The sequence below is a fragment of the Hyaena hyaena genome, unplaced genomic scaffold, assembly GCF_003009895.1.
Source record: "Hyaena hyaena isolate Hyena2069 unplaced genomic scaffold, ASM300989v1 scaffold_211, whole genome shotgun sequence".
NCBI lineage: Eukaryota > Metazoa > Chordata > Mammalia > Carnivora > Hyaenidae > Hyaena > Hyaena hyaena.
This window is the reverse complement of record NW_024080847.1, coordinates 1,148,617-1,171,017: the sequence shown is the minus strand read 5'-3', so window position 1 is coordinate 1,171,017 and position 22,401 is coordinate 1,148,617. Positions and strand designations below refer to the sequence as shown.

Below are 22,401 nucleotides of genomic sequence, written 5' to 3'. Positions count from 1 at the left end.
AATGTTGGATTAAAACGTTATTTATCTTGGCATCCTTCTAAATTCTGCATCTTTTTACCCTAGTCCTGCTCCTGAATAACAGTGAAAGGGTGGGGTTTGACCCAGAAAGCCCGGTGTTCATCCCTCTTGAAGCTCAGACAGATGAACTGACTTCACCAGGGGAACCTATGGATGGTGGAGCTGGGATGCGAACTGTAGTCGGGCGCCTAGGCCCACCACCACCTGACCATCACATCGTACTGTGTTCTGTCCTGGAATGTTGATTTTGAGGAGTGTTGGTTTTTTAAACCTTTATTCAAGTATAATAAACGTACAAAAAAGCACAGGTGCCTTAAATGCTCACCTTGCTAAAGTTTCACGAACTGAGCACACCTGTAAAACCAGCATGTGGGATTCCATTTAAAGCATGTTTTATATTTCCAACAAACCAAGCATGTTAGTTAGTACTGGGCCAGATTCCTACCGCCTTGAGGGCAAGCAGGCGACTTGGGACCTAAGGTTAGGGGACTGGACTGATCATGAGTTTAGGGGCCCGGACAGAGACTGAGAAGGGAGAAAAGGTGCATATCTAGGGTCTGTGGTTGAGGAGGGGGCCCTGTATGCAGGAGAGGGGCAGACAGAGACGGTCCCTGGAGACAACTTCTCCCCACCCCCTTGGAGGAGGGCGAGGCCCACGCCGCTGGCCCAGGTAAGCCGGTAAGAATGCAACAGTCGCCGAGCCGGGCGCGGGTGCGTCCCCTGTGACTCAGCCCTTGCCAGGAAGGGGGAGTTCACTCTGCTCTCCAGGGCTCCCAGACTGCAGCCTGGTCCGGGCAGGCTCCCGGGGCGCCAGGCCAGGGCCCCGCAGCAGGCAGCCCGGCCCCGGGAGCGGGACCCTTCCTCCGGGCCTGCCCCCTCCCCTTTCCGGTCGCAGCCACCTGAACTCATCGCAGGGACGCGGCGGCGGGTGGCGCGAGTGCGGCGAGCGCGGTGGGGCCACGGCCGTCCCGGCCGCGACGGCGCCGCAGGGGCCTTCGAGAGCCGGCGTAAGTAGCGACTGCGGGGGCTGGCGGAGGCCAAGGAGAGGCCCGAGTCACTCACTCGACTCCCGACGTCCCAGCCCTCTGCTTCAAGCCCAGGCTGGAAGGCGGGATTAGGGGAACTGGCCTGGCGCCGCCGCCGCCTCCCTAATTGCTCACTGGCCGGCGTGGTGGGGCGCCCAGACTCGGCTCTGAGGCGGCCCGGGTCAAGTGTGGCCCAGACGCTGTCCCCCCAGCGGCGGCCCCACCTGAGGCTCATCCCACGGGCGCGCCCAGCCCGAGTTGGCCGCAGCCTCCAAGCCCTCCCCCATTCTCGGGGACCAGGTCCCGGGGTCACGCAGAGGGTCCTCGCCACCCCCACCCTGCCCCCACCTGGGGCTGTCTGACGGCGGCTCCTTCCCGTCCCCACGGCCCCGAGGAGGGACCCAGCTCAATGCCAGATGTGCTGTAAGGCTGTCCCTGCCTGGAGGGGCCCCTTCTCTCCTTCCCCGAGCACCCGCAATTTGGAAGGCCTCGGATTCCTGTCTGGAGCCAAAAGAAGGGCTGAACTCGGAGAACCTCTCTTTGCCTCCAAAGTTGATTTTCTGACACAAATTCCCACGCACAGCTGGCAGGGCCTGGGCAGGGGGCGGGGGGGGGGGTTGCGGATTAGGGATGCTCAGGGCTGCTCCCCTGCCGGACGCCTGGAGGCTGGATGGTCACTAACCGGATTTCCCGGAGGGACAGCTTCTGGCGGAGTGGGCACGAGGTCTGCGAGCCCCAGGCCCCAGGCGGAGGGGGTGGGCGAAGGCTGCCCGGGGGCCTTGATCACTCCCATCTTTGGGACAACGAGATTTGGGGCCACAATTATTCAGACCTTTGGCTCGAGGTGGCTGTGGTCACAGCGGTTTCTCTCTCTGTCTCTGTCTCTGTCTCTCTGTCTCTCTGTCTCTCTGTCTCTCTCTCTCGTTCTCCTGATTTCCCGAAAACTTTTGCAGAGTTTAGGGCAGGAGAAGGCGAAGGCGCGGCCCCCGGTGCGGCCCCTCGGGGGCGCTGGGCCTGGGGGCGGGGGGAAGCTGTGGGGAGACTGGGGCCCAGCCCCGAAGTCGCGGAGGAAACGCGCGGAGTCGGCTTCCTGTGGGGGCTCCGGCTGCGGCGCCCCGCGGACAGACGTGTCCGGCCCGGGCAGCGGCGGGCCCGGCGCGGGGAAGGGACGTGGGGGAGGGGGGGAGGGGGCGACGGGGAAGCCGGGGAGGGGGCGGGGAGAGGGTGGGCCTGGGAAGAGGGGAGGGGAGAGGCGAGCGGGGGAGGAGCGAGGGGGCTGGAGAGGGAGAAGGAAGAAGGAAGGGGGCGAGCGGCGCGAGCTGGCGCCGAAATGGGAGAAAGGAGCGAGTGAGAGGGGAGGGGGCGCGGGGCGAGCGGCGGGGAGCCGAGCGGCCCCTCTGCTGGGGCGCCCTCCGCAGGCGCGCATGGCAGCCTCCGCGCGCTGATCCCCGCCGGCCGAGCGAGCAGCGCGCAGCTTGCACGAGTAAGTTGGTCGGGGGCCGCGCTGGAAAGGGGGGTGGCGCGCGTCTGCGGCCGGATCGTCCCCCTGCGCGTCCCCCTCTCCCCTGCTCGCTCTCGGGGAGGGTCGGCCCCGCCCGCTGAGCCCTGTTTTCTGCAGGTCCCGGGCCGATGTCCCAGGTGAGTGGCCAGCGCCCCCCTCACTGCGACGCGCTGCATGGAGCCCCCAGCGCAGCCCCGGGCCCAGGTAGGACCGCGGATGAGGAGCGAGACTGGAAGGGAGCCGGGTGGGAGGCCAGGCCGGGGGGCGGGGGTGGGGTGGGGGGAGAGTTGGTTGGGGAGAGTTGTTAATTCTCGTTCCTCCTCCGGGAGATGCGGGGCAGACGGTTCCGGGAGGCTTGGGTGGAGGTGGGGGCGAGGAGACTGGGTATCGGGGGTCCAAGGAGAGTAGAGGGCTGGGGTGATGGGGGCAGGGCCGAATGGAGACGGCGGCTGCGCCAAATTGGCTCCAACTACCCCCACTCCCAACACCAGACACACACACACACACACACACACACACACACACGGCGGTGTCTGTCCGTCTGGGACTTGTGTCCCAACCATTCCTGCCCAGTGTGTAAATATTTATGGGGGCCTCAGGCTGGGGTTGGGGTGTCTGAGTCTTTCTCTCCTTCCCTTCCCCCATTCCAAGGAGAGCCTAGCGCTTCCAGAAAACTTTGTCCGCAGAAAGCGGCTGCAGGACCCGGCCCCTCCCCTCCTTGCCATCTTGTCTGCCTCGTCTTCCTCCCCACCCGGGCCTCGCCACTCCCACCCTGTAGGCGCGAGCTTGTACACACACACACACACACACACACTCCAACCAAGTGCCCACAGCTGGAGTGAAATGCCCCTTCCCCACCTCGAGCAGGGTCTGTAACCTCTGCGATCCCTGCGGGAGCCTCCCACCCCAGGGCTTTGCACTCCCTGAGAGGTATGGGGTGGGAGCCCTGGGGCTGTGGCTCCCAGTCCATTCTCCTCACTGTGCAGATGTAAACTGAGGCTCAAAGTGGCCCTCAGGGCCTGGGAGAAGTCAGGAGCAACTGGGATTTGTTCAGGGGAGCCGGGTGGAGGGCAAGAGTCTAGGCCCAGATTTTGGGACTTCAGTCCCAGCTCTAGGTTAGTCTCGTAGTCTTTTGCCTTCCTCTCACCCACCCCCACTCTCCCTTTCTCCCCTCTCCGAGTCTCTGAATAAAGAAGGTCTGGTCCTGGGTCTCTGACACTAACTCCCTGCATGACTTTGGACAAGCTCCTTCCCCTCTCTGGCCTCAGTCTCCACGTCGGCCCATAGAGGCCTGTGTGCCCGTGGGAGAGGCTGTCAGCTCCCCAGGTCTACCTGGTGCACACGCAGGGCCGCCTCTGGGGCCAGGACAAGTGGGAGACGTGTGGCCAAGGGCCCATAGGTGGGACTAATGTGTCTCTGAGTATCCCCGCTGGCCGTCAGAGTGTCTCCTCTTTGTGGGGCCCTCGGAGCAGAGACTTCTGGGGAATGAGCTCCTCCAAGAAGTGGACTCCTTCGGCCTGGAGAGAGAGGTTGGGGCGAGGGCCAGGAAGGCTCTTTCTCTGTGTCTGGGAATCTCTCTCCCTCTCTCCCTCTCTCCCCCCTCCCCACTTTCTGGGCCTCTCCTCCTTCTCTCCCACCCTCCCTCTTTGCCCTGCCTTCTTTCTCTGCTTATCTATTTCCTCCGCTTTTGGCCCCACTACCTCTTGCAGGATCTGCTGCCTGGGTGACCCGTGCTGAGTCCTAGCCGGGAGCCCAGGGGGCTGAATGTGCTCAGGCAGGGTGGGCCAGCTCCAGGCGTAAACTCTAAGCTGTAACTTAAGGCTCCCTCCTCCTCCCCCGCCCAGAGCCCCGGAGAGCCCCCTCCCCAGCCTGGGCTGGGCCAGACAATGTGGCTTTCATAACTCGAGGAGGTCTGGCTCTGCTGCCTTGGGAGAAGGAGCCCCGCTGCCCAGGAAGCCCAAACCGCAGGAGACCCAGCCAAAACCCCACAGACGCCTGAAGCTGAGACCAGAATCCTCCACACTCCCTGCTGAGTGCCTACCAGCAAAGCCATAGCGCTGCCCCGGGGTGGGGGGGGGTGGGGGGTGGGCTGCTGGGCCCAGAAGCAAGTCACCCCCCTCCCTCAGCCACCCAAGACACAGAGGGGCCTTCGAGGGGACTCCGGGCAGCTCTGGGTGGGGCAGGTGGCCAAGGCCCCACACCCTTGGCTCCCCCAGTGCCGCCTCCTCCCCACCCACCCCTGCGAGCCCCAGAGAGCCTGGCTCCCTAACTCACGACAGATTTCTGTCCAGCACTGGGGCGTCACATTCCCACTCTGGGTTCTGAATTGAACTTCCTGGGGAATTGGAGCCTTCAGACCTAAAATAAAACTAACCCGACCCGGCCTAACTGGCCAGCTCGTGCCCTCTGGAGTCCTCACACTGGCGGCTGGGGACCAGGACCAATGTGTCACAGGCGGGCATCCAGCAAGTTCACATTCTTGCCTTCTTGGAGGCCGGCGCCTAGTGCTACCCAGAATCCTCACCCCCTCATTCTCCCTCTTGCCCCCGACCTGGGGCATTCCAAACTCCAGGACTCGGTCCTCACCAAAGGAATATGTGTCGAGTCCCACAGAGGGTGCAGAGGTGAACCGTGCCACCGTCCCAAGGGAGGGAGCTCGGATGGCTGCAGTCTGGCTGAGGAGCCATGAGCTCACTAGAGTTCTAAGGAATGACAGGGTGCTAAGTGGGCACTAAGCTCTCAGGAGAGGGGCCACTCCAAGGCGGGACCGTTGGCTTGAGGGTCAAGGGAAGGCTTTCTAGAGGAAGAGGTGAAGCTGGAGCTGGACGGTGAAGGATAGGTTGGACTGGGGGAGTGGGAGATGGGAGGCGTAGGGCCTTCTGGCCAAGAGGAGCGTGTAAGCAAGCGTGCATTGGTCAGAAGGCTTGGCGGTGACCTGAGACCATGGAGAGGTCAGGCTGCCCAGAAACGGGATCCCCGTCCATGCATCAGCCTGAAGATGTAGACCGAGGGGCCCTGAACACCAGGCCAAGGAGCGATTGGGGTCTGGGGTTCCAGTCACTACCTCTGAGCAGAGAGCTCCTGGCTTTCTCCAGAGATGGGCAGAAGTTCAAGGGGGAAGCCGGAATCTGCAGTCCACAAGACAATGGAGAGGGCTGGGTTTGGGAGACCCGCCCTGGAGCTCCAGAATGAGAGCCCTAGTGTGAACCCATCCCACCTGAACAGAGTTTCCCCCACTCGGCGGCCCAGGAGCGCCCCTTGCCTGGAGGACAGCAGGTGGAAGGAGCCCCCGGGACTCCTGCTGAAGCTGTGATTCTTTCTGCCTTCCCTCTTGGGCTTACAGACTTAACCAGGGCTTTTCCCCTCCCTTGTGGGAGGTCTTTCCGGATCTTTCTAATAGGGCATTGGCTCGAACCCTGTCCTGTGTTAGGGCAGAAAGTATGTCAAGGCAGAGAGAGGTGCAGCGCTGGGGCTTCTGCTCAGAGATACTACCAGCATGCATGACCCCTTGCACATTAGAAAAAAAGTGGCCCCCTGGTCAGGTGGAGCGGGTGCGTAGTTGGGTTGGCAGATGGTGTCCCTGGGAGGATGGGGGCTGGCTTCCCCCCGCAGAGATGTTCTCCCCTCTGTGGCTGAACGGCAGGGTCTCGCAGTCACAAGAAGGAACATGAGGCTTTGGGGTCTCTTGATGGTTGAGCCCTTGGGCTCCACCTCCCGTCTGACTTTTCTGCTCCATGTGCTTCTAGGGAAAGCTATTTCCTGGCCCGGCACCTTGGCACCAGGCCGTCCGGGTAGTATCTCGTTCATAGATCTTCCCCGCACCTTCTTAACGCCTTCTCATGCTGCTTCCATATCTCTGGGCACTCAGCGCAAGGTCCTCGTGCCCTTGGGACCGCGGCCGTTGGGTCCCCTCCTGGCTCCGGGAGGCCTGCCCTCTGTGTTCCCAAGTCAAGATGACTGGAGTGGATTGTCTTTCCTCCCTGATATCCTTTCAGGTCTGAGCCTCGCCCCAGAACGGCAGGTTTCCTCGGGGAGGGCCTCCTCACGACTTGGTCTGGGCTGTCTAACTTCCTGTCCACACCAGCCTCTGGTGACCTATGGGGCTGGTGACCTACAAGGAGATACCTCCAGAGAGTGGCGACACCAGGGGTGGAGGGTGGGAATGGGGACCGGTCTCCCTGACCCTTCCTTCTCGCCTTCATCCCTTTCTGACCCTGGAGGGGGGCCAAGGAAGCTGCAGTCCTGGCTCCTTCTGTGGCAGAACGGATGGTGTTGTCCCTGTGCACCCCGGTGACCTCAGGAGAAAGCCTGGGAAGCCACCTCAAGGCCCCAGTTCTCCTGGCTCACCAGCTCGGCCCGCCAGATGACTGCGGCTTCCCTTGTTCACCCTGGGATGTCGGCTTCCTGCTGCTCTTCTTGAAATGCCCTTTTCCCCTTCTTTGCTGATTATGCAGGACCCAGTGTGGCCATTGCCTTCCCCGGGGGACCTCCTAGAGACACACATGCACACGCACGTGTGTACACAGACATGCACGCATACGCACCCCTGGATGAGTGTCCGTCTTCTGTGCTTCCACAGCCCTAGTGTGCCTCCTGCCCCCCCCTAGTGTGTGTGACCACCCCCCACCCCCCACAGAGAACTCCTGGGACGGTGACCTGGTCTTTCTCATTTTGGTCTACCCAGCACTTGATATATTGTAAGTTACATCATAGCTCCTTAATAAATGTTAAACCAACGACATAGGGAGTGAGGGGGGAAGGAAGGGAGGGGGAAGGGAGGGAGGGAGGGGGGAAGGAAGGGAGGAAGGGAGGGAGGGAAGGAAGGGAGGGAGGGAGGGAGGAAGGAAGGAAGGAAGGAAGGAAGGAAGGAAGGAAGGAAGGAAGGAAGGAAGGAAGGAAGGAAGGGAGGAAGGGTTCATGAATGACCCCTGCATGCCAGGGCACCGCTGAACATTTCATTTACTCTTTGAAACCCTGAGGGATACGCATTAGGGCCTCGCTCTACACACAAGGGAACACATGTCCTGGTCACTTGCCCAGGCTGGTCACTGATAAAAGCCACGGCCTGCATCTTCCAGCTCCACGCTCAGGCCTTTTTCGGTACACCACATGAGAGGGACAGTGCGGGCCGTCAGGGCCCTGGCACGGTGTCTCTAGGACCAAAGGCCGGCATTGGGCAGGCTCCTCCTTCCTAGGAATTAGGACCCGAGCCCTGAGCCTCCGCCTTCGTGCCAGCTTGGTCTTAGGCCCCAGGAGCCACGTCTGAGCTGTTGTAGACCAGGCTTGGGCTAGGAGAGGCGCCATCTGGTAGGCACCGCTCCTCCCTGGGTGTCCTCTCTGCTCATCTGCTCCTCTTGTTTCCCCCCCCCCCCATGATCTTCTAGAAGCCATTTGACTCTTATTTCTCCAGGTAGCAAGGGAGCTCTCAATGGGCCCAAAGAGTGGGTAGGGCTGGAGGGAACGGTCCCCCGCCTCCCTGGAGTAGCCATGGTCACCGTGAGGGGTGCCCAACGCTAACTCTGCTGCCCTGCAGAGAGTCAGGAGCCCTGCGCCCCCCTCCCACCCCAGCTCCTGTGTCCTCGAGGGGCCTGTGGTTTTCCCAGGCGGGTGTGAGCACAGCCCTGGGGCTAGTGCCGTCTGGGCTGTTTACTTGGGTTCCCCGGGGCCTCGTCCCCTTGGCCATGGGGGCCAGGATCTTTGGAACAAGGGAGGCCGCTGCGCCCCTGGATGGTTCCCTCCCCTCAGGCTGCTCCCACCCCCTAGCCCTGCATGCCCAGCCCTCATGACTCCCTCCTCTCTCTACCCCTATCTTTTGGAGGCCGCTCCGAGAAGGACAGCGTATGCAGGCCCCTGTGTCCCCTGTGATTGAGCCTGTTTCTATTTCCAAGAGTAGTCTTTGTCTATCCCTCCGTCGCTCTGGGCGTGTCTCTCTCTTGGTCACTTTGTGGGGTGTGCACAGGCGGTGTTGATTGTCCTCCTCTGGATTTCTGCCCTTTCTTTTCCTTCTCTGCCTGTGGCGCTCCTCTCCCTGGGCCCTGTGGCCTGTGTCTGTCTCTCTGAGTCTCTTGTTTCTATGTCTCCCCTGCTTCTAACATGCACGTGGGGGGAGGGGCACCCTCCCAAAGCCCCTGAATACACACCCCGGGGGCTGAGGAGAGGCTCAGGCTGCACCCTGTAATTGCCGGCCTGGCCCCCGGCGGGGGGGGGTGGGGGGGGATGAGCCCTGACTTTGCCCTCCTGGCTCCCTGCTCGCCCTCAGGCTTTCCCACACCCCAGGGGCGGCACTGAGGGCTGGGAGCTCAGGCCCCTTTCTGCCTCCCTCCCTACCCTCCCATCCCCCCAACCCTCTTCCCCTGGGCCCAGGGGGCCGAGTCCTGCTGCCTCAGGGGCCGTGGGTTTGAAGGTTGCTCCATTTCTGCCTTCCGCCCACCCTGCCCCTGCACAGAGGGGTCGAGCTCCTCCTGTAATTACATGTGGCTGCGGTCCGCCTCTTCCCAGCCTCCTGGGCCGGCTCCCTGCCTCTCTTCCTGCCTGGCCCCTCCGCCTCGGCCAGTCCTTCTCCTCACCCCCTGGTCTCTGATTCTTTCTCCTGCTGTCATCCTCTCTTTCCGACCCCGCTTCTCACTATCTGTCACTCTCGCCCTTCCGGTACCACACTCCCTCTCTGTCGCCTCTGCCTCTGTCCCCATCCTTACCTGCCTCCCCCTCACTTTCTCTCCACTGACTCTCCCTCCTGTCCCAGGCTTTCTCTCACAGGGTTTCTGGGGGCTCCCTCCTTCGGTGCCCAAACCTCCCTTCTGATGCTGTCTCTCTCTGCTTCTCCTTTTCATTGTCCCTTTGATTCTTTCCCTCTCTGTCACTCTTTTTTTTTTTTTTAAGTTTATTTATTTATTTATTTTGAGAAGGAAGGAGGGGCAGAGAGAGAGAATCCCGAGCAGGCTCTGCACTGTTAGGCTCTGCACTGAGGCAGGGCTTGAACTCACAAACTATAAGATCATGGCCTTAGCTGAAGTCAGCTGCTTAACCAGCTGAGCCACCCAGGTGCCCCCAACCCCCATCACTCTTGATGCCTGTCCCTATCTCTCCATCACTGAGTATGGGCCATGGTTCTCCCTCCTCTCCCCACCTCTCTTCATACCACACATCTCTGGGCACCTGGTGGGCTCAGTCGGTTGAGCGTCCGCCTTCTGATGTCGGCTCCGGTCATGGTCTTGCAGTTTGTGGGATTGAGCCCCCCATTGGGCTCCGCACTGACAAAGAGGAGCCTGCTTGGGATTCCGTCTCCCTCTCTCTCTGCCCCTCTCCCGCTCTCACGCTCTGTCTCTCTCTCTCAAAATAATCAAATAAACATTAAAAAATATATATATACTGCACATCTCTGGCCCCTTTCCCTGACAGCCACACAGCACATGTAAACACACACACTCACGTGCATGCGCGCGCGCACACACACACACACACACACACACACACCCTTGATCACTCATGGGTTTTGTTTTGGGAACTTTCTATTTTGGAGCCTGGCACTGTTGCCAGATAGGGTAAGGGCTGGGTAGCTGGTACAAAGAGACAGAGAATGAGGGCTCAGGGCATTCTGGGCTGCGGGAAGGGGACCAGGGCCGGGCAGACAGGAGGGCACCAGGAAAATATACCTTGGTTGTCTGATTTTTCTCTAGCCCAGACCCAACCCCTCCTGCCTGAGCTGGAGGTAGTAACAGGATCCATTCACCCTGTGGAGGCAGCGGTAGAAGAGGGCTCCCTGGAAGAGGCGGCACCCCCCATGCCCCAAGGCAATGGCCCTGGGGCCCCTCAGGCCCTGGACAGCACTGACCTCGACATCCCCACAGAAGCTGTGACACGTGAGTCCTGGGGAGCTGGGGGACGAGGGTGGCAACATGGGGGCGCTGCACTAGAGAATCCAGTTCGGATGGGCTGCCAGAAATGCAGGGGTTGCCCACGGGAGCCTAGCACAGGGCCAGGACCTCGAGGGGCGGGCGGTGGAAAGGCCTGTGACATGGTCTCTGTCCTTTCTGTCTAGGAAAGAGACCTCCACAGACAAAATGACTGGTATAAAATCAGTTCACAAGGAGTGTGGACAGGCTCCAGGCAATATAGTTCAAGACAAGAGGGCGTGAAGCTGGATGAAAGGAGGAGGAGGGGAGCTGGGGGTGTTGGGGGACAGGAAGCCACAGCCCGCTGCACCCCCACCCTTCAGGGTGCCAAGGGGGAAGAGGAATGAGGAAGCCCCTAGCTGCTCTGGACAGAAAGGAGCCCACTCCTAGGCTTGGCCCAAGGACCCCGAGGAGGTCCTGGGAAGGAGAGAATTCTTCCCCCTCACCCTCAAGAGAGGGGAAGGGGGCAGCCAGGGCCATTTGTACTTACTCATAAGATCCACAAAACCCGGGGCGCCTGGGTGGCTTAGTCGGTTAGGCGTCCGACTTTCGCTTAGGTCATGATCTCGCGGTTCGTGGGTTCGAGCCCCGCGTCGGGCTCTGTGCTGACTGCCAGCTCAGAGCCTGGAGCCTATTTCAGAGTCTGTATCTTCCTTCTCTCTCTGACCTTCCCCTGCTCATGCTGTCTCTCTCTCCTAGAAATAAAAAAAAAAAAAAAGGATCCACAAAACCCATGGATGCATTTGCGCTTCCCCACTTTCTCTCCCTGAGTGATCTCACGAGCTCTTCAACGCAGCCTGCAGTGAGGCAGCAGGGTGGCTCTTGCCAAGCCCATTTTACAGATGAGGAGACTGAGGCACACAGAACCACTCAGCCCGGACACAGCCTGGGAGCTCAGCTCTCCCGGCCCAGTGCTCTGTCCTATGCCTTACTGCTCAGCTAGCATGGCCTAGCAGGGAGCCGCCTTGGGCCAGGGTATCTGAGGCTAAGCTGGACTCCCTGGAAGTCGGGGTTACTGAGTCCTGCTAGCGCACTGCCTGCAGCTTCCTCTAGGCACACCCGCCGGCAGAATTGAGAGAAAGAGGTCAGCGCCGTGGCCACAGAGGAGGGGGCCTGGATGGGCGTTGGACAGACACCTCTGTGTCTATGGGCCCAAGTGTTTGCTCTGTGACTCAGCCCCCACGGCCACCCCCACGGCTATGGCCACAGGCAAGCTCTGTGTCTGCCCGAGCCTCCCAGGGCCCTCAGCTCACCACACACGCCCGCCCTACGGTCACCGTGCCCAAGTTTAGGCATCAGGGCAGGGGGCACGGAAGCTGGCCAAGACTCGAGCCAGTCTCCTGCCACGGGGCCAAGAGGTGGGAGCAGGGTGATTCAGGCCTGGCTGCCTCCCATGGCCTTACCCCTGTTTACCCAGATGCGGGCGCCAGCCACACCTCTGGGCCAAAGGCTCCCAGAACGGAGCTTCTCCAGAGCCCTGTCTCCATCCTCTTCTGCCTCCCCACCCTGGTCCTCAGCTTCTTTCTCACAGCCTCCGTCCCCCCTGTGGGATCTTGGGCAAATTTACCCTCTCTGTGCCTCCGTTTTGTCATCTGGGAAAGGGGGCCAGTGAGAGTCAACAGCTACGACACAGAAAGCTCTTGGCAGGATGTTGGCACCTAATCACAGCCCGAGCATGTAAGCTACTAGTTATGAGACTAGTGCTCGTTGTGATGTACCAGCTGATCCCCCAGTCCTTTGTCTCCCAGCCTCTGCCCCCTCCCTGCCTCTCCGAGCCCTGAGCCCCAGCTCTTAGCCTCCAGGCTGGGCCCGCCTCTCACATTTACCGGCTGTGGGAGCTTGGGCAAGTTACTGCACTTCTCCAGGACTCCGTTTCCTCATCTGTACAAGGTGGCTACTGCCCCACGGAGATACTCCGAGGCTCCAGTGAGAGTGCCATTAGCATGTCACATGCTTCCAAGGGTGGCTGCAAGCAGTAAGTGCTTGGTGACGTGATGTGACCACCACCATTTCTTAGAAGGCCAGCCCCCTCAGTCAGGGGAAGCTCTGAGGCCACCTTCCCTGCTCCTCAGCCTGGAGGGACTCGGGGACCCAGACCCCCGTGCCTACGAGATGGAAGTGTCCCACACTTATGCATTTACGGAGAGCCTGCCCAGGAGCCAGAGCCCTGAGTGGCCCTCCTTCTCTGTCACCTCCCCCAAACACACACACACACATACACACACACACACACACACACACACACACACACCTCTGCCCTCATCTCTTGTGAACAGAACCATGCCGTCCAGGTGAGCAGACCCGAGGTGAGGAAAGGGACTGGGTGCTTTGGGTGGGATCCCCAGAGCCAGCTTCCCTATACCCCACTGAGAAAGCTGAAGTTTGCTCCCTGAGCCTGAGATGGGGAGTTCCTGGCCTTGGGGACACCCTGCCCCCCACTGCCGCCGGCCTCTCTTCCCTTGTCTCCCTTCTCCTCAGACCCCTAAGGGCCCCACAGCAGACTCCCAGCCACGCCACAGAGGCAGACAGGGCAGGGGTGCCGAGGTAGGAGGGAAGAGCTAGAGGGGCTGCTGTGAGGGCCCCTGGGGGCCAGGGCCAGGGCGTTCATCTCCAAACAGATGTTTCCAATAAATCACCCAGCACACGCAGGGCAAAAACAGCTGGGGGCTTGGCAGGGGCCGAGGTAAAGGTTAACCGCTTCGCTGCTGTCCTCCCTCGCGCCAGCCAAACAGCCCTCATCCCTGACTGCCGCCCCTCTTGCCCAGGAATCCCAGGGCGAGAGAATGGATTTCACGTGGGGGTAAGAAGATGGGGTCCAGGGCTCTGAGCCCCTCCTCTTGCCTTGCCCCTCTGTCTTTTCTGGAGTGAGCACTGGCCCGGGAGTCATGAGACAGGCTCAACTCTGCTGCTTCCTGGTGTGACCCCAGGCAAGTCAGTTCTGCTCTCCAGGCCTCAGTTTCCCCATCTGCAGAATACCAGGCCGGCTAGGTGACGTGTGGGATATCTAAGGATGAAGCAGGCAGGACTGGGGCAGAGCTCTGGGAGGTTTGTGCCCCCCACCCCTGGGTCCCCCATTAACCTTTCTCATCATCTCTCTAGGCCAGCCTCAGGGGAACCCCTTGGGCTGCACCCCTCTAGTGGCGAATGGCTCAGGCCACCCCTCGGAGCTGGGCAGCACCAGGCGGGCGGGGAATGGCGCCCTGGGTGGCCCCAAGACCCACCGGAAGTTGCAGACGCACCCGTCTCTCGCCAGCCAGGGCAGCAAGAAAAGCAAGGGCAGCACCAAATCTGCTGCCTCCCAGATCCCCCTCCAGGCGCAGGAAGGTAAGCACCCCATCCCCCCTCTCCCCGGGAGAGGCCTCCCAAGTATGATGCAGGGGTTTCGCCAGGTTGCTGGTCTCAGCCCCACGCCAGGCCTGCTGACTCTGGACCTCTGGGTAGGGCCCAGGAGACTGGGTTTTAGCAAACCCTCCAGGGAACCTGGCCAACTGCATCTGGTGGGCAAATTGAGGCACATCTGCGTTCTCAAGACCAACCCCCTCCCAGCCATGCTGTCCCAGAGTTGGAATAAAACCATCTGGGCTGAGCCTGTGTAAGCCACCCCATTTCTGGAAACACAACTTCCCTCAAGGAGGGGGCCCTCTGTTTAATGAGAGCAGGACACCCAACAGAATAAAATGATGCACCATCAGATACTTACATGGTGGTGCAGCGAGGGCTGTGTGGTCTGGCGGGCGGTGGGAGGGTGGGGAAACGCATGGTGCGGCAGGAAGTCAGAGAACCCAGATACACCTGCCATCGTTCCTACAATACAGAGGGCCTCCGCAGGGCCGCCAGCTTCCCCGCCCCCACCAGGCATCAATTCAGCATGGGTGATGGCTGCCCGTAGCTCAGTGGTACTTGATCTTCACCCCAGAATTTTTAAGTGAGTCCTGTCCATGCTGGGGGACTCCATCCAGCCTAGTCTTCTGCAAACAGGATTCGGTGTACACATTTGCACATAATGTGTTCATCAACTTTCCCACAGAGCAGAGTTTGCCCAATAGTCTTAATATGAAAGGAATGTTCGTTCATTTCACATGTACTTACTGCGCATCTGCTACGAGCCCGGCACTGTGCTATGTGCTCGCTAACCAGCCTCTGGCCTCTAAAGCTCTCATGAGAAAGACAAACAGGTCATCACCAGATGGGGTCATAAATACACTGACTAAGCCACACACAGGAGATTATGCAAACAACCACAGGGGACCCCCACACCAGCCCAGAAAGCTAGGGAGGACGAGTCTGGGCAGGCTCCGGAGGTGTCTGAGCAAGCTTTAAAGGATGAGTAGGAGTATCTTGCCAGGGGTGGGGGTGCAGGGGCATTAGCACAGAAGTGAGAAATGGCTAGTTTGGCGAGCTTATGAAATTCTATGAGGAATGGGGGGAGGTGAGACCCCAAAAAGGCAGGAGCTGTGGGGGTGGGAGGTACCTTGTCACCTGTGCCCTGGAGCTAGACTTTATCTGGAAGGCAATAGGGAGCCATTGAAGGGTTTTGAACAAGGTAGTGATTTCATCAGATTTGCATTTGAAGAGAACGCCCGTGTTAGGTTTGTGGGTAGATTGTGGGGCTCGAGTTGTATAGGACCCCGGTCGCTCCACACAGAAATGGGGCAGGAGAGTCCGATCTTCCGTGGTGTGAGACTCCCTGGAGGGGAGGCCAGGGGCCCACCTGCTGCATGCCCAGCCCCTAGGAGGGACGCCAGCTCAGCATCCTGGCAGCACATTGAGCAGTTCAGAGCACTGGCTCCGGAACCAGCCTGCCTGGTTTTGGTTCCCAGCTCCGCCACGTACCGGAGGCTCACGTGTTAGTTCACCTACCAGTGTCAGGCACCTTCTAGGAACAGCGGACAAAGACGCCTGCCCTTTGGAACTTACATTTTTGTAGGAGGAGAAAGCTGTGTAGTGCCGTGGAAGGTGATAAGTCCTTGGGGTGGGGTGGGGTGGGGGGGGAAGCCAGGGCAAGGGGCTGAGGGTGCTAGGGTACAGCCAGCCGTTCACAGAGATGGTGGTTGTGGAAGGAAGGCCACAGCAGAGTGATCCAGGGGGACAGAGTGTGGGAGGAGACCAGATCACGTGGGGGCTGCTGCGAGATCATTGGCTTTTACTTCTAGTGAGATGTGGAAGCCACTGGAGGGCTCTGGGCACAGGAGGGACGGACTCTGTTGAAGTTTTGCAAGGGTCCCTCTGGGCTGCTCTGTGGGGAGTAGGTGCAGGGAGGGGTAGTCAAAGGCAGGGAGTGGGGTAACCAGTGAGGGGTATTGCAGTTGCCCTGATGAAAGAGGAGCAGAATGGTAGGATTCGGGGTCTATTTCTTCTTCTTTTTTTTAATGTTTTATTTACTTTTGAGAGAAAGAGAGAGACAGGGTGAGCAGGGGAGGGTCAGAGAGAGAGGAAGACACAGAATCTGAAGCAGGCTCCAGGCTCTGAGCTACCAGCACAGAGCCTGACTTGGGGCTCAAACCCACAAACTGTGAGATCATGCCCTGAGCCAAGCCAGACACTCAACCGACTGAGCCACCCAGGCACCCCATTCGGGGTCTATTTCAAAGTGACTTCTCTGTGCCTCAGTTTTTTCATCTGTAGAGTGGGGCTAATAGTAGCCCCATCTCATGGAATTCTTGCAAGTTTAAATGAGTTTCATTCATGCCCAACATTTAGAACAGTGCCTGGGACAGGCTATCACTCGCAGCGTTTATTAAATAAATGACTAAGGGTGGTGAAGAGCAGGGACTCAGGACCCAGACCGCCCGGGCTTAGACCCCGGCTCTGCAGCTAACGGGGCAGGTGCATGCAGCTCTCTGTGCCTTGGAGTCATCCCCTGGAAAGAATCCCCATTTCTCTGAGCCTCGAGGGTAGCGGACGCTCTGTGAGCCCTCTGCGGCTGGGTCCCTGGCCCCTCGCTGTCTCACGGCCCCGTCCCCGACCCGTGCCCGCAGACTGCTGCGTCCACTGCATCCTGTCCTGCCTGTTCTGCGAGTTCCTGACGCTGTGCAACATCGTCCTGGACTGCGCCACGTGCGGCTCCTGCAGCTCCGAGGATTCGTGCCTCTGCTGCTGCTGCTGCGGCTCCGGTGAGTGCGCCGACTGCGACCTGCCCTGCGACCTGGACTGCGGCATCGTGGACGCCTGCTGCGAGTCCGCCGACTGCCTGGAGATCTGCATGGAGTGCTGCGGCCTCTGCTTCTCGTCCTGACCGCCGCCGCCGCCGCCGCCGCAGCCCGGGGGTGGGGACGCGCGAGGCCGCCTCGGCGCAGGCCGGGGGGCGGGGCGGGGGCGGGGCCGGCGCAGCACCGCCTCCTCGCGGTTGCCGGGCTTCCCGGGACCCACCGCGGCCCCGGACGCCTGGCGGGCTGCGCCGGGGTGGGAGCCGCGCCTGTCCCCGCGGCCTGGGCTGCAGAACACTGTGAAAGTGGGGGCGCAGGAACGTGGGGAGGCGGGGCCGGCGGGCTGTGCGCTTCTCTACCTCTCACTGCCCCTGGCGCCCGCCTCTCGCCGCCCAGGCTCCGAGGACAGCAAAATGTGAAGTGAGACACCCCAGCCCGCCTGGGCCAAGCCCCTTCCCACTCTCCTTTCTGGGACCCGTGGGGGCCTGACCCATACAGTGACCCCCGAGGTCCCCCCAGAGGGCAGGGCTGGGCCAGGAGGGACGGGAATGGTATAGACAAGACTGGAAGGGGGGGAGAGGGAGGGAGTGGAGGGAGGGTCTGTTCTATTTGTTGCTGTAAATAAAGTTATTTGTCCATCTCAGATGTCCTCGGCACTCATGAGTAGTGTCCATGGACCCCGAGTCTCAAAAGCAAACACCCACCTCCCCCCACACACAAAGCACCCAAACGGAGGAGCCTTCCTGCCTTCTGGGGTCCCTTCCCTTCATGTTCCCCTCCCTCCTTCACGTTCCCCCAAAGGCAGGAAGGGTACAGACTCCCCACCATGGTTTCCCTCTTCCCATCAAAGGGAAGGGGGGAAGCCCAGGGAGGGAAGAGTTAACCCTTGGCATAGAATTAATTAACAACAGATGTGTTCGGGTTTTGATTAATTAATCTCCTGCTGACTCCTGCTTCTAGAAGCCCTTTCCTTGATGGCTCCGGGGCTTGGGTGTCGCCCGTGTAGGTGGCAGAGCAGTGGCCGGGGAGGGGTCGACTCCAGGCCACCAGCACAGCCTGGGCTTGCTCCTGGGCCGCCCCGGAAAGCAAGTGTGGCTTGCGTGGGGTCACTGGGCCGAGCATCCAGGTCCCTGATTGTCAGGGGGCTTGAGGAAGAAGGAAACTGTCAGGACTCCCGGAAGACTGGGAGGCCCCGTAGCTGGAGCCCTAGGTGTCTGCGGGTGGGCGGGGACAGCACTGAGCACCGCAGACGAGGGAGTTCCAGCACTGGGGAGGCCTGGCTGGGCTGAGCACCCCCACGCCATCCCCGACCTGGAGGAAGTCAGGAGGGGTGCAGAGTGAGTGAGAGAACATCCCGTGGTCGGACTTGGATCACCCTGAGAAGGCAGAGCTGCAGAAGGCCTTGTAAAGTGGAGTAACGGGTGGGGGTGGCGGGTGGCGCGTCTTCTAGGAACAAAGGCTAGAGAGGCCCAGAGGCATCTGGAAGGAAGGAGGGAGCTCAGAAAAAGGGCCAGATGAAATCTGAACTCTCTTAAGGAATGCCCTATGAAGGAGCAGCCCATGACTTGGGGACAGGGGTCCAGTTGCAACAGGAGGAGGTAATAAGAGGTGGTGAGAAGGACTTCCCCACCACTGTGCCTCCCCTGCACCAGCCCCCCCCCCCCCCCCAGGTGCACAGCCCTAGCTTTGCCAACATCAAGGTTTCCCTGACCTCTGGGGCCCCTGAGGAAAATCAGGACACAGACCTGCCCAGGGTCACAAAGTCAAGATGGAAGCCAAGAGAGAAGCCCCATCTGCTTGGCCCCCCCACCCCGATTTCATTTATTTATCTGTGTATCTGAATTTTCGTGCTTAGTTACTGCGTGCCCAAAGTACAAAAGGCTCCAAAGTCTAGCCTGTGTGCATACAAGCATTTACACCTTCTTTCTTTCTCTTTCTTTCTTTCTTTCTTTCTCTTTCCTTCCTTCCTTCCTTCCTTCCTTCCTTCCTTCCTTCCTTCCTTCCTTCCTTCCCTCCTTCCTGTTTTACAAAGATGTCAAAGTTCTAGATGCATCACCCTACCCTGCTTTTATCCCTTTACTGTCCTGGGAACCGCCCTTAGCACACTGAAGAGCAGCCTGCAGTCCCACTGAAGGACAACCCTCCATCCAGTTCCCTGGCTCCTGTTTAGTCCTTTCCAATTATTTCTCTGCTACAAACAAGGACATGTGCGAACATGCCCTTGTCCATGAATGAGCTGTGGCTGTAGAATATCGGAAGGTGGGATTGCTGTGACTTTGACAGGGCCACCCTGTCACCTTCCATGGCCACAAAAGCGCCATTTTTCTCACTGCTGTGGCTCTTTGTCCTGAGGACCGTGGAAAATGGTGGCGGGCTTCCATCCAGTCCCTCTTCAACCTCAAGTCTTCCCGAAGGCTGGGAATGTGAGGGAGGCCGGGAGGAGGGGTGGGGTGCTCCCGACCAACTTGAGGTCTGGTCCAGGTGGGCAGGAAGGCCCCCTCCCTGGTCTGTCCCCTCATGGGGGCCGTGGCAGGAAGAGGCTCCTCTGCTATCCAAATATCGATTTCCTGCTGCAGGCTCTGGGCTGTTTTCTTTAGGACAGTGGCTGAAATCTGAGAGTCTGAGCTGGGTGGGGGTGGGTCAGGAACAGGATTCAGGCAGCCTCCCCCCAGCAGACACACACACACACACACACTCACTCACTCACTCACACTCACACCCACAGACTCTCCTTACAGTCACGTACCCACATACGTTCCACAAAGTCACACACACCACGCTCATATGCACACTGCACCTACACATATATGCACACAGGCTCTTCGCGGTTTCAGAGCCCACAACCATGGCCAGCCCTGCTCAGCCTGGGGCCCGGCTGCAGAGCCCAGTGTCCCTCCCCTGTGTTTGCCCACGTGGCCCTTAGCTACACTTGGAAGCCAATTTTACTTGTCTTCCAGGCCCCCCATCCACCCAATCCTGCCCACACACCCTTCCAAAGCAAACCCTAGGTCAGGACCCTTCCTCTCCACCCCACAGCTGTTCTCTGTTGGCCCCCGATCTGCGGTCCAACTGGCTGATCTGAGCCAAGTGCGGGTTCTAGCCCTGGCTCCGCTGTGGGCCCCAGAGAAGAGGCTGCTTCACTTGGCCTCACTTTCTTTATGTATACAATGGGACATCAGGGAGGCTCTGGAAATCTAATGGTCACCACGGAGGGTGGTTTTCCTTCACGTAGGAGCAGGAGACCAGCCCCCTTTGGCCCAGGAGACTTCTTGACCGGCACCCCTCATGCCCTGAGCCGTATAACCCAAGACAGGCATTACCAGGGCAGAGAAGCTGGTGAGGCCAAGTTCAGTTGTCTCTGGCCAGGACTGCCCATGACCACCGCGTGATCTTGTGTGTCAAAATAAAAAAAATCTTGCCCCATGACGGAGCAAGTGGCGAAGTGAGGGGCTGGCTACTGAAGGGAGGGGTGGTCAGCTGGCCTTCTGCCTGCATAGCCTCTACCAGCCTCTCCCCATTCTTTAGCACGTTTAATTGGCATCCCAATTAGACTGCCGGGACCCAGAGCTGGGCAAACTGAGCTGCACACCCTGGCAATCCATGGCTCTGGGGCTGCCAGGGCGGGACCCCTGTAAGCAGCTTGGGTGCTGGATGGCCTGCAGCCAGTCATGTCCTGGGGCCTGAGCCAACTCCCCCCGCCCGCCCACGTGGGTAGATGAGGCAGGGGTGGGGGACTGAGGGCTGGCCCCCAGTCTCTCCAGCTGCTCCAGACACCCCCCATTGCCAAGCAGTGGGAAGGCGGCGTGGCGGCTCTCAGGACTGGGCCTGCGTGAGAAGCGGTGAAGAAGAAACAGGACAAGAGCCTCAGGCTACACGTGGGGGCAGCAGAGGGGATAGAGGTCACGGACCTGGCCCCTTGTCGCCTCCATGTGTTGCTCCTTTCCATATTCTGACTCTCCTGAAATGATGTAGAGACGCGCCATGGGGCGGTCCCATGGCCGCAGCCCTCCTGTTGACCCGGCATCCCTTCACCCTTCACCTCCTGCAGTGGAAAGCCCCCTCCCAGCCTCCTCCCTGCTCCCCTTCTGGTTTTACCACCTTTCCCCAGCCCTGTCGCAGCCTCTACAGTCCAGAAGGGCCGTCATCGCTGGGTGCCCCTCTTTCCAGGTTACGACCTCATTCCCTCCTCCCACACACAGGGAGGGTGAAGGTCAGGGGCAGGGGTGAGGGGTGGGAAAAGGAGGCGTGTTCATGCACTGTGTCTACCTCAAATTTCTCATTCTGCCACCTCAGGCCCCAGGGTCCTCATCCCTGGGCCAGTCACCGCATCAAGGGATGGAGGGCTACCATGGGCCAGGGCTCTGTGGCCAGAGGGGGTGGATTAGTTGGCTGGCCCCTCCAAAGCCATGTGGGATCTTGGAAGTTTCTCCAAGAAGTAGGGGTGCCATAACACAAAAAGGGAGGATGGCCTGGCAGATGAAAGCAACAGAAGTCACGATGGGTTCAGACTACTGCCTGTGGGTCCAGAGCGGGAGGCGTGGCTGGAAACCTTCAATGGTCAAATGCAGCTCAGGGCTTTGGGCCAGAGAAGTCAAAGACAGTGACCTTCAAATCTCTGAAGCCTGGGAGGAGACTGAGGCTTATTTTTGGACTCTAGCAGGCAGGGGAAGCCGGAGGAGGGGACATACGGAGAGAGGGCTCCCAGCTCCAGGAAAGACGGCCAGGTGGAGAGGCGGCAGTGAGACTCGCTCTCCAGAGGACAGCCAGTGATGCTGGTGGGTGGGGCCTCCCTGTTCCGGGGGAAGAGGGGTGTGGATGGGGTCCCTGCCTTGGGGTGGACTGGCGGCGGGGCTGGGGTGCTGCTGGTGGGGCTGTGTCAGGTGGCCCCCTCAATTCCTGCTAACTCAGACCTTCCACGGCTCCACAATGCAGACAGTGGCCGGCTGATGAGAGAGGAGCAGAGATGGAAAGTGGAGGTGAGAGAGGGGACTGTGCAGACAAAGTGTCTGCAAGACCTCGGAGACAGAAAAGCCACGCAGGCAAGCTGTGGGGCCCTGTCCCTGGGCTCCTCCCAAGGTCACCGGCCATGGGCTGTGGGGGCAGTGGTGCCCCTCATCCTGGGTCCCTCCAAGCTTGGAGCCTCAGAGGCCCTGGGTGGCTTGGCATTCATTAGGGGCTGGCTAATGGCTCGGAAGATTGGCCAGGGGCACTGCTGAATAGAGATCTCGGTGAGATTTATTCCTAATTATCTCATTTGTCTCCCCCCATTACTCTTTATGGCTGGGATTTATAGGGCCATTAGTGGGGCCCGGCCAGGCCAGGGCGAACAGAGACTTGAGATGCTCCATAACAATAACAATAACAATGCTCACCCTGGCCAGAGTAGTGTGGGGGGGGTGGCCTTCTTGTTCTCCCCACCCCCTGTTCTTGCTGCCCTCACATCCCTCTCCCTTCTGGGACCCCTGGTCTTCAGCACCAGGTCCTTGGCTACCTTTGGAGTGCAAGCCTGTGGCCTCCCCCAAGCCCCCACCCCAAGCTTGCCTCTTAGCCCTTCTCACGTACTCCTGTTTGGGAACTTCATGGCGACAGTTTGGGGGATGTAGATTCCAACGGTAACGTCTCTGGGACAAGACTGGATCAGCAATGGATATATCAGTAATGGATGAGTTTGGCCATAAACAGCTTAATCTATAAGGACATGTATTGTCTCCTTAACTAGAAGTACAGAGGTAGGTGATCTCGAGCTGTTCCAGAGGCTTAAAGATGCTACCGAGGAGCCTGGCCCCCGTCCTTCTCTGTCATCCTCTGCATTGGCCCAT

At 59.9% G+C, this 22,401-nt stretch overlaps 1 protein-coding gene across 2 annotated transcripts; it reads left to right on the top strand.

Moving 5' to 3' along the window:
- Positions 1-804: 804 nt before the first annotated feature.
- Positions 805-17,149, top strand: MDFI (MyoD family inhibitor). Of its 2 annotated transcripts, none has more exons than XM_039242619.1 (5): positions 805-1,025; positions 2,662-2,748; positions 10,221-10,403; positions 13,536-13,760; positions 16,415-17,149. In XM_039242619.1, exons 2-5 carry the CDS (start codon positions 2,673-2,675, stop codon positions 16,669-16,671), a joined length of 741 nt encoding a protein of 246 aa, XP_039098550.1. In that variant the 5' UTR covers positions 805-1,025; positions 2,662-2,672; the 3' UTR covers positions 16,672-17,149. The 2 variants fall into 2 exon arrangements, with proteins under 2 accessions (XP_039098550.1, XP_039098548.1); XM_039242617.1 differs by lacking the exon at positions 805-1,025 and adding an exon at positions 2,398-2,526.
- Positions 17,150-22,401: the final 5,252 nt, after the last annotated feature.

Bases quoted from the DNA above. Each gene is read 5' to 3' on its own strand.
- MDFI (XM_039242619.1), top strand. From the start codon at position 2,673: ATGTCCCAGGTGAGTGGCCAGCGCCCCCCTCACTGCGACGCGCTGCAT. The intron at 2,749-10,220 runs GTAGGACCGCGG...ATTTTTCTCTAG, and splicing joins CAGCGCAGCCCCGGGCCCAG to CCCAGACCCAACCCCTCCTG. The intron at 13,761-16,414 runs GTAAGCACCCCA...CCGTGCCCGCAG, and splicing joins CCCCCTCCAGGCGCAGGAAG to ACTGCTGCGTCCACTGCATC.